This window comes from Notothenia coriiceps, unplaced genomic scaffold (assembly GCF_000735185.1).
Source record: "Notothenia coriiceps isolate Sejong01 unplaced genomic scaffold, NC01 NC01_scaffold00036548, whole genome shotgun sequence".
Taxonomy (NCBI): Eukaryota; Metazoa; Chordata; class Actinopteri; order Perciformes; family Nototheniidae; genus Notothenia; species Notothenia coriiceps.
This window is the reverse complement of record NW_011369249.1, coordinates 148,342-158,430: the sequence shown is the minus strand read 5'-3', so window position 1 is coordinate 158,430 and position 10,089 is coordinate 148,342. Positions and strand designations below refer to the sequence as shown.

General features: G+C 40.9%; 1 protein-coding gene across 1 annotated transcript in view; it reads left to right on the top strand.

Moving 5' to 3' along the window:
• Positions 1-10,089, top strand: part of LOC104964020 (collagen alpha-1(VII) chain-like) — a 42,700-nt gene continuing 32,611 nt past the window's right edge. The window contains exons 1-31 of the mRNA XM_010792728.1: positions 1-180; positions 380-421; positions 563-589; positions 682-726; positions 876-995; positions 1,078-1,149; positions 1,524-1,559; positions 1,639-1,692; positions 1,867-1,941; positions 3,853-3,966; positions 5,099-5,125; positions 5,230-5,283; positions 5,394-5,465; positions 5,549-5,608; positions 6,008-6,043; positions 6,125-6,169; positions 6,663-6,698; positions 6,811-6,855; positions 6,974-7,009; positions 7,150-7,185; positions 7,318-7,350; positions 7,450-7,521; positions 7,676-7,732; positions 7,935-7,970; positions 8,060-8,140; positions 9,075-9,110; positions 9,246-9,290; positions 9,404-9,475; positions 9,608-9,652; positions 9,736-9,771; positions 9,953-9,994. Coding sequence (XP_010791030.1) covers positions 1-180; positions 380-421; positions 563-589; positions 682-726; positions 876-995; positions 1,078-1,149; positions 1,524-1,559; positions 1,639-1,692; positions 1,867-1,941; positions 3,853-3,966; positions 5,099-5,125; positions 5,230-5,283; positions 5,394-5,465; positions 5,549-5,608; positions 6,008-6,043; positions 6,125-6,169; positions 6,663-6,698; positions 6,811-6,855; positions 6,974-7,009; positions 7,150-7,185; positions 7,318-7,350; positions 7,450-7,521; positions 7,676-7,732; positions 7,935-7,970; positions 8,060-8,140; positions 9,075-9,110; positions 9,246-9,290; positions 9,404-9,475; positions 9,608-9,652; positions 9,736-9,771; positions 9,953-9,994 — 1,767 coding nt within the window. The remainder of the gene's footprint in view (positions 181-379; positions 422-562; positions 590-681; positions 727-875; positions 996-1,077; positions 1,150-1,523; positions 1,560-1,638; positions 1,693-1,866; positions 1,942-3,852; positions 3,967-5,098; positions 5,126-5,229; positions 5,284-5,393; positions 5,466-5,548; positions 5,609-6,007; positions 6,044-6,124; positions 6,170-6,662; positions 6,699-6,810; positions 6,856-6,973; positions 7,010-7,149; positions 7,186-7,317; positions 7,351-7,449; positions 7,522-7,675; positions 7,733-7,934; positions 7,971-8,059; positions 8,141-9,074; positions 9,111-9,245; positions 9,291-9,403; positions 9,476-9,607; positions 9,653-9,735; positions 9,772-9,952; positions 9,995-10,089) is intronic.

Here is a 10,089-nt window from a genome sequence, read left to right as displayed (position 1 = left end):
ATGTGTGTAGGTGTGACAGTGTTAGCTGTAGGTATAGACCAGGCGAACACAGAGGAGCTGCGTCGGGCCGTGACGGACGGCAGCACCCAGAACATCCTTTACACCCGTGATGCTGCCCAGTTGGACACCCTACACACTGACCTGGCAGACTTGCTCTGTGGCATTGCCAGAATACCAGATGTAAGAAGAAACTATGTTTTATTGTTCTTTTTTATTCCCAATATTGTGTAAATACAATAGTGTGACTCTCTTGGACATGGGTTCCAACAAATGTTGTTCATGGTATTTTGTGACTTAGCATGGAATCTAAATACAGTTATACATGAAGATAAAATACAAAACCCTCTCATCTCAGCCTCATTTTTCTGTCCTTGTTTAGGTAGGTCCAGGTCCAGAGCAGTGTACCGTTCAGTGCCCTCAGGTGAGTTTTCTAAATATACTTTTGTACAAAATCACGTGATAATAATGACAGTTTATTGGACTAGAAACATCTTTAAAGACTTTGACTCCTTTTCCCTACTGTATGATTTCTAAATGGATATTTTTTTTTAATTCCCTTTAGGGTGAACGGGGATATCCCGGTGGGACGGTAAAGAGCAGACTTTTGATAAATGATTTAGCTCTTTCCTTTTAATTTGTATTATTCGCTTTTAAATGGCATGTTTATGTTTGACTCCACAGGGTGACAGAGGCAGCGATGGCACAGATGGACGCAAGGGAGATCCTGTGAGTACTTTATTAACAGTTGCCTCTTAACAGCAATCTACTGAATTTCTTTCCATACTAATGTTGTGTTGTGTGTGTGTGTGTGTGTGTGTGTGTGTGTGTGTGTGTGTGTGTGTGTGTGTGTGTGTGTGTGTGTGTGTTTGCTTTAGGGTCGTGATGGTCTGCCTGGGAGGGAAGGCCCCATAGGCCCTGAGGGTCGCCCAGGTCCTCCAGGTCAAACCATCACCGTTGACCCCTCAGGGGGGGTGAAAGGAGAAAAGGGAGAGAGGGTGAGTACAGCTGAGGTTATTTAAAAGCTTGACAAACTTCCTAGTGAGAAAAATGGTAACGAGGAGTCTGTTTCCTGATCAGGGTTTTCCTGGCATTGATGGAAGTCCAGGGTTGCCGGGACGACCAGGTTCCTCTGGAAGTGGAGGGCTCCCGGTGAGTAAATATCATGTTGGTTAAAAACAGAATAACATAGAGTAGCCTATATGTGTGTGATTGGGTTCAACAGATAGTAGTTAAGTAGTTAGTTAGATAGTTTTGGGGGAATTGTAATGTTTCCTTAGGACAGAACTTGTGTCGAATTATTATTATTATTATTATCTCAAACAGCAATATGAGGCGACCTTAGGTCATTTGTAAATCTTTGGTATGAAATAATGTAATTATGATCACATAAACTAAAAGCAAGTAAAGGAGGAGGGTAAGGCATCACCATGTTCAAACTTTTGTCTGAGGCGAGGCCCACTGTCTCAAACTTTGAAAACCTTGTGCATAGAGGTAACAAAATTATGCTGTTTTTGTGTCTTTAGGGTTCGCAGGGCATACCTGGTATACGAGGAGATCCAGTGAGTACCTTGTTCTCCTAAAAAGTTGTAAATTGGATATTTGAATATTGTGACTACATTTATTTTTCTCTTGATGTAGGGTCAAATAGGTGGGACTGGGCCACTAGGACCAACGGGCACAAAAGGTGAAAGGGTGAGCTAAACAATCATTTTCATCTTTTTCCAGACCCACCTTACTAGGATTTATTAATATTTATTGAATCACATACAATTATTTATTTGTGCGAGTTTGAAAGAGACAGAAAAAAAAGTAATGGGCCAATCGTGTGTGTGTGTGTTTTTGTATGTTGCTTTGCTGATGCTTCAGGGAGAACCAGGCTCAGCTATATCAGGAGGGGGTCTTCCAGGGAGGAAAGGAGAGCCAGGCCTCCCGGGAATACCGGTAAGAAACAAACTGTTGTTACTTTGACCCCATCCCACCTATGCAGAAAGATCTTTATATCTAAGTACCTACTGCTTATTTTATCATAGCTTCAATTCTGTATTTTGTCTATATGTTAATATGTTTAACGTGTCCTGTCTGGAAGGGATGTGATACATTTTAGCTTGCCCTTTTTAATAGCAGTTCAATTAATAATGTTTTTTCTTTTCCATTATTTTTATACTATATGTGACCCGCTCTATCGAAATCAGTCGGAAGTCGCAACGGCTCATTTCAAAATAAACGTGGATTTGCATAAAAAAATAGTTTTTCGGGGTTCGGGTGTTTTGTTTGATTTTAAATAAACAAATTCTTGGCTTTCAGAATATGAAACTTTTATTTCCAAAATAACACGATAAATACATTTTTTAAGCTTGTAAAGGGAAGATGACAGCTCTCACTCGCACTCTGCTGTTCCGCAGCGCCGCTCCCCCCCTCTCCGGCTGAAATTATGAATGTAAGGCGTATAGTAATCATAGATAACACGGCAGGTTCCGTTACAGTTTGTTTTCATTTGATTTCAAATAAACAAAGTCCTGGCTTTCAGAATATTAAACTTGTTTCGGCAAATTCAGATGATAAATACAACTTCGAAGCTTGTAACGGCATAATTACAAGCGGAGAACGGAGTAACTTGACGTCACAGCAGGCATAACAACAGCCGGTGTTTCTCGTGAGTGTTTTCCCCGGTAAACAAACACAATACACACATACACACACACACTTGCGAGCTTCCCCCAGACCAATAATCCAAACGAAAATATTTTCCCTCCGGACTACTTTGATCATTTGCTCCGCTAATAATCAATCAGATCGATGGATTCCAGAGAAGAGGAAACTTTGAAGGCCTTTTTCTCAAAATGATGACTCTGTGACAGTCATTATATAATGTGACATATTTTGCTTAAAGATCCCATTTCATGGCAATTTCTACTGATTATAATTCCATTGTTGAGGTCTACTAGAATAGATTTTCAATGTTCCAAAATCACATTGGTTTCTCATACAGCATCTCTGTGTAGTATGTGTATTCACTCTCTTTCCTACACGCCTTGTTGGAGCTCCTGCCCCCCCCCACCTCCCTATGAGCCCACTGTGCTCTGATGTGTGTTCATGTGTTACAATGGCGTTTGTTAGCAACCAGAAAATGACACCAGTAATGACAGACAGATGAGAATCCTGTGTAGGGTCTGGGTGCCGTGTTGGTGGGACGTTGCAGGGCTCGCTGCCCCGCACTTTGAGGCTCGAGGAGCAGACAGTGTGAGCTGGATTACTGGTGTCATTTCCTGGTTGCTGCGTGGGTCACAGTCACAGACCCCGCGGAATTCAGCCTGAGCACACACACAGGAGTGCGTGTGTGTGAAGCTCCACGGATTGGTCCATTTGGACCTAGGCATGATTACGTCACCATACTCAGGTAGAAAAAAATGAAAGAGAAATCTCATACGAGGCGTTCTGGGGCAGCATAGACAGGTATTTTCTGTGTTAGAGTTTTACTCTCTACAGGGTGTACTTTGAGGGTTTGTGACTTTGCAGACCGTTTCCATGCAGAAAAAGCTACATAACACACAAGGGGACAAGGTAATAACCGGAAAAGCATGACATGGGACTTTTAATGTTTGGAGTACAAAAACAATCCTGATATCATTAGAAAGCTATGAGTCTCCTCTTTCCAACAGTGTAAACAACTCAAAATGTGTCTTCGGGTCAATGCGACTGATTTCGATAGAGCAGGTACTGTATGTACTTTGTATGGGCACATTAAATTGTAAATACCCTTCCAACCAAAACCCTCTACAAAGCCTTGGTGTAGCTGTTGTTGATGTATTAAGTATTTTTATATTCTAACCATTGTTTGTGTTTTTTACAAAGGGTTCTCTTGGTCGGCCAGGCAGCAACGGCAACAAGGGTGGGCCCGGTGTTCCTGGGACACCTGGTCAGGAAGGTCGCTCAGGTTTACCAGGAACACCAGGACTCTCCATCAAGGTTAGCCTCACCCACTGCCCCCTGAAAGTATCTGTAGTTTGTATCAGCTCTTTGAGACTTTAGATGAAAATACACCTAATATAAACACCAGCAAAGTCACTCTATTAACTCATGATGCTGTAACAAATCCAAACACAGACTGTCTTTGATATGCCATGCTCATCTTCTGTCCTGATGAAGCTGTGTTAACCAATGTCAGATCATTGGCTGCTGTCAGCCCTTTGGCATTTTGGAGTGACGTATGGACCAGCTGTGTTTTAATTACCAATGTGATATTAATTGAAACAGAATTTCAAATGATTCCAGGCCATTTTGTACGAAAACATTTTATTCAGGCTTTTTGACTCATTGAACTCTTTACAGACATTAACAAGAACACATGTTACAGTCTCACATGCACAATTATGTTTTGTATTAAACCAATGAAACAGAAATATCTTATTATCTAAAAATATGTTTCCCAAATGCACGATATCCAAATTGTTGAAATAACAGATGTGGTCTGTTATTTCAACAAATAATCTTCTCTTTTAGATTTCCAAATTCTGTAAAAAAAAACCTCTTCTCCAGTTTTCTCTATTGAGACCTTAATGAATTCTCAAAGGAGTCTCTTGGCTCCATCCACTCCTCCAATATGAGACTGTTGTTGTCAGACTCATACACATGGTGGCAGCATTGAGCCACTTGCTTATTTCTTTATTGGAAGCTCAAGCATTTACTGTATGTGCCAGGAATTTTGAGATATTAGGATAACTTTTGTTACACAATATCATTTCTAATGCATGATTTTATAACTTTTTGTCCATCCTTTTTGAGAAAAAAGGCCTACATACAGACTTTACTTTATATAGTTTCCACTGCATCGAAAAGGTATTATAATATTTTTTAGAGACAGATACTGATTGTATAGGACAGATTATCTGGAAACTCATATGATTAGGAGTATCAATTGTCACTCCTAGCGAACTATTACAGCTGTTTTAATTCCTCAGTAATAAAAAATAAAGACAAATGATTTATTACTATTATGTCCCAAATTTCGATTTCCTTTTATTAGTTTGCCTTAACGTTGAGATACGTTTCCTAACAACAATATTAAGCACCCTTTTTGTCTTTCTTCCTCTTTCTGCAGGGAGACAGGGGTAACCCAGGAGATAGGGTGAGTCACACCACAGCATCACCTGCTCGTCCTCTCACTGCAGAAGTATCCCACGGAGCACCCGAGCATAATGATTCTCAGCTCTTATCTCTCTTTGCTGACAGGGACTTCCAGGAGTCGGCAGTGGGGTGGCCGTGAAGGGCGAGAAGGGCTCCCCAGTAAGCGCTGTCAATCACTGCCTATGTGCTGACATGTTGGGTTTGCAGATCTACTCTGAATGTGTGCATGTGTGGGTATTTTGCATTAACTAATTGCATTTTTTTATCAGGGTACTCCAGCATATGCAGGGACTCCGGGTCTTAGAGGGCTACCAGGTCCACAGGGCAGCAAAGGAGACAAGGTAGCTGCATATTGATTCAGTGAATGAGTGTTTGAGCATGTGAGGTGTTTAACCCAGAGTAATTGCTTATGGTTGCTTTTCAGGGTGACGGTGGTGATGGGAAGGCTGGACCTGCAGGCAGGCAAGGAGAGCCTGGGGACCGGGTAGGTTGAACACAGTCGTTGGCTGATGTCATGGTGATGAGTCCGGTTTTTGGACATAGTAAAGACTAGAAAACCCTGACGGCACATACCTCTTCTACACCTCACCACATCACTACCACAAAAAACACAATGGCACAGCTAATACAATAATGAAATGAACATTTTGTAAAATAATGACTTGTGTGAAATTTGGTGGATCAAAGGTATCAGCTGCTTTTAAAATGGCCACGTGGTCTCGCCATCACAGTTCAAACTTTAGTAGACCATGGCCCTACTTTCCACCAACTATCACTGAAATATCTTCATTTTTGTTAAACAACATAAATACACAGCACTGAAACATAAAATCCGTAATCAGATAATAAATGTATGAATAAGCATTTTGCTCATGTCTTCCAGGGTCCCCGTGGGCCTACAGGAGAAACTGGTGGCAAGGTAAGGTAATGATAAGAAAATCACTTATCTTGTAAGCTTAAAATAGAAGAAATACCTTTCTCACTCTTTCCATATTGATAGGGTGACCGAGGACAGCCAGGTGAGGCTGGATCACAGGGAGACAGGGTGAGTCCTTCGAGGAGAGTGAATCAGTCAAGGATGTCTGATTTTGAATGTGTGTGAGTTTGTGGAGTGATAGTGTGGGTTTTTAATAGATGAAATGACTGTGTTCCATATTCACAGGTAAGTACTTTGAGTCTCAAGTAAAGGGTGCTGGGTGCCCTGTCCATCATTTTCTTATAAAGGAAATGCCACTCTGAATTCAACTGATCACATTAGACTAAAATAGCTTGTTTATTAAAATAAGAGAAAGATTCTTAAGTCTGTCATTCTGAGAAGTTGCCCCTTGGCAAAGCAAGCTAAACATTTCTGACGTTGTTAATGCGAGATCTGTCACCCTTTTTATGTAAAATGCAGGTTGTATAGACAATAAATAAGGTCGAGGAAGAGATCAAGAACCGAACCTGAAAAGACTCTAGTTAAAACAATTACCGTAGTCACAGAACATGTAATCTGACTTGAAAACAATCAATGAATCTGGACATGTGTCTCTTCGCAGGGGGAGAGAGGACTAAATGGTGAAACTGGGGAGAGGGTGAGTAGAGCAGTAGTGGTTCAGTTTTTTATATAAATGAGTTCACCTGTTGAAATCCTTTCCTTTTGGTGCTGTTTTGTCCTGCTATTTGAATAATGTTGTTGTCTTCCAGGGGGACCCCGGGAAGCCGGGCCTCGCAGGAACAACAGGGTTGAGAGTGAGTGACAGACTGCCATGTTGTATTGGCTAATGGCATCAGTGTGCCTTTTTGTTTCATATTTCCTGCTTTAAATGCAAAGATGGTTTCATTCATTAACCTTTCCATTTGTCATCAGGGTTTGCCAGGGCCCATTGGAGCCACAGGAGAAAAGGTGAGACTGATCAAATTAATGTATTCATACGAGAAGCAGCAGGTCAATAGGGACGTGATTCCATCACAGGACCTTTAATAATCAGATGTAATGAATTTCCAAGCAATGATGAAAGAACAACTGAACCTGTCTGTTCCCAGGGAAACAATGGTGAACGTGGAGAGCCTGGCAGAAGTGTGAGTGATCAGATAATGCAGAAAAATGACATATAATAATGTATCCGTCCTTTCATATGGAGATTCGCTTAATGTCTATGTCGGTCTTTGTCTGTGATGATGACTACTTACTGTATAATTCAAATCATGCAGGCTCCAGGTTTGGGAGGAAAGAAAGGGGACCAGGTAAACTATCAAATGTTATACTTTTGAAATCATTTAATCTAAACATGTCGCTGTTCCTCCACTCTGATGGGTTTCCTCTCGTTTTCTGTCGTCAAACAGGGGGACCGAGGCCTGTCTGGATCTGACGGGGCGAGGGGTGATAAAGGAGATTTAGGCCAGAAAGGAGAGAAAGTGAGCAACTACAAGATGATGATGATGATGATGATGATGATGATGATGATGATGATGATGATGATGATGATGATGATGATGATGATGATGATGATGCCTAAAAATATATGTTTTTATCTGTGGTCTGACATTTTTCCCTGTGTCATTTTTTTAGGGGTCTTCAGGCTCAGGAGGCTCCGCTGTTGGATCTAAAGGAGAGCCGGGAGATAGAGTAGGTTCACAGCAGAGGCATCATAACCTCCCTTTTATCAGAGCCACAAATGGCACATCATAATGTTTACGGCTGCTGTGATATATTCCTGACTATAACATCTATTATTTATAAAACATTTCCCTTGTGCCGCCTGTCAGTGCAAGTCATGCCTCAAAATCATTGAAACTGAAAATACATAAAACATGTGCTCTGCCCGCAGGGACTTGCTGGTCTCAGTGGAAGGCCGGGTGGCAAGGTGAGAGATGTTTTATGTGCGCGTTTTAAGACTTTCTGTTTATTCCTGCTTTATTTGATTGTCAATATGGTCTTTTAACTGATGTTTAGGGAACTCCAGGAGAACCGGGAGAGAATGGGGAGAATGGGCGACCGGGAATCCCCGGAAAAGCTGGCCTTCCCGGGAAAGGGGTGAGAGTGTGCCACAACCATATCTTAACTGCCAAAAGTAAAACAATTCATTTTCCAACGATAGCTACTGCCACACCTGTTTTTAATATCCTCTTAGAATTGTCTACATGGAGTAGGAATTATGGCTGGGTAGTAATTACTTTGAATAGAAGCTATTTTTAAGATTTCTTTTAACAAAACATGAGTTATTTTTGTTTTGTTTTTGCTCTTTAATGTGAGGAGGTACTGCTTTTCTCAGGTTTTATTGCCGTCTTGCCAGGAACATCTTGTGGGCAATATGTTTTTGGATTTTCCCTCTGTCTGTCTGTACATCTATCCCATTCTAAGGATCGTGATATATCTCAGGAACACTTTGAAGGAATTTCTCAACATTTGGCTCAATCATTAAGGATGAACTGATTATAATTTGGTTTTCAGAGAGACAGCTTTTTGGCCATCCCTCGTCAATTCATATTCAAATTATGACAATTTCATACAATTGTCTAATAAGATAAAATGATGAATTGATGATATTTTGGAACTGCAATCTGACCTTTTGGCTGAGGCATAAAACCACAAAATACTATTTAAAAAAATGATTGTTAGTTGAAGCAATGATGATCTTATCATTGTATCATGACCTTCTTTTAGGGGTTTCCTTTACATTGTTAAACATGACATTGTGTTATTGTTAACAAAGTCAAGCACTTGCTGTTATTGCATGTTTTTCTCAATGATGTAATCAAAGATCAGATTGCTGCTTTCTTCTTCTTTTTCCACCATGCGTCTCTTTTAATGATGCCATTTAAGAGGTATAAACAATTATTGGTGGGCAATTACATTTGTGTGCTCTGTTCACTGACCCTCTACTCAGTTGCTCTTGTGGATTTAGAAATGTACCAGCATTAAGGTTCCCTATGTTAAAATGAACAAACTATTTTTATTCTATTTAAAGGGAGACAGAGGAGAAAAGGGTGACGAAGGCACACCTGTAAGTATATGTTTTTTGTATTGATGCAAACATCACAACATCCACTCTCTGCATAACACGTGTGTTTATTAATAAAGATGATTGCGTACAAGTCACCGCAAATGTCTGGTTTGTTTTTAACTTGCTTTTCATCAGGGGGAATCTGGACTTCCGGGGAAGTCGGGCGAAAGAGGACTGAGGGTAGGACAAGTGTCTTTGGCACATTTTAGATTCAAGTTTCCTTGTTAAACTTGAAAACGACCATGGTACATCAAAGGGAAGTTCAGTTGACATGTTGAATTGACCTCCCTCAGGGACTGGCTGGTCAGCCCGGACGACTAGGAGAGAAGGGAGACCTGGGAGACCCTGGAGAGTCAGGACGAAATGTGAGGCACACATTTACGTTTCATCATACAGACAGCTTTTCAATATGCTCTTGTGCTTTTTCACTAAAGCCTTGAGAGAAGAAGCGCTAAGGAAGGTCAGCTGCATATTTATTGATGTGTGTTCGATCATAGGGCAGCCCTGGACCTGCGGGACTGAGAGGAGATAAAGGACAACTGGTTTGTTATTGGCTTTATCTTTTTAATCAATATATATTTGATTTACTATAGGTGAATTGACCTATTTCACTCTCTTCTTCAAGGGTCCCCAAGGGCCTCCAGGACCACCAGGAAAAGTGGTGAGTGTATCACACTCTACTGTATGTGTAAAACACAATGAACCCTAATGATGATTAATCAACATGTGTTTAATTAAAGCAAACTAGAGTTAGTAACTACAATATGCAGCATCTTCTTACTTTTGAAAAAAAACTTTCTCTAAACACAATTCTGATCCTTCATGTTTGGTCTCTTCGACAGGCTGACATCCAGGGCCAGCTGAAAGGAGTGGGAGGAGAAAAGGTGTGAACTCTATTTGTGAAGAGCCATTGGATTACAATTGGGACCCCCCTCCAGTCCAATTTCAGACAAACTGTGCAAACGCCCCAAACATTCAT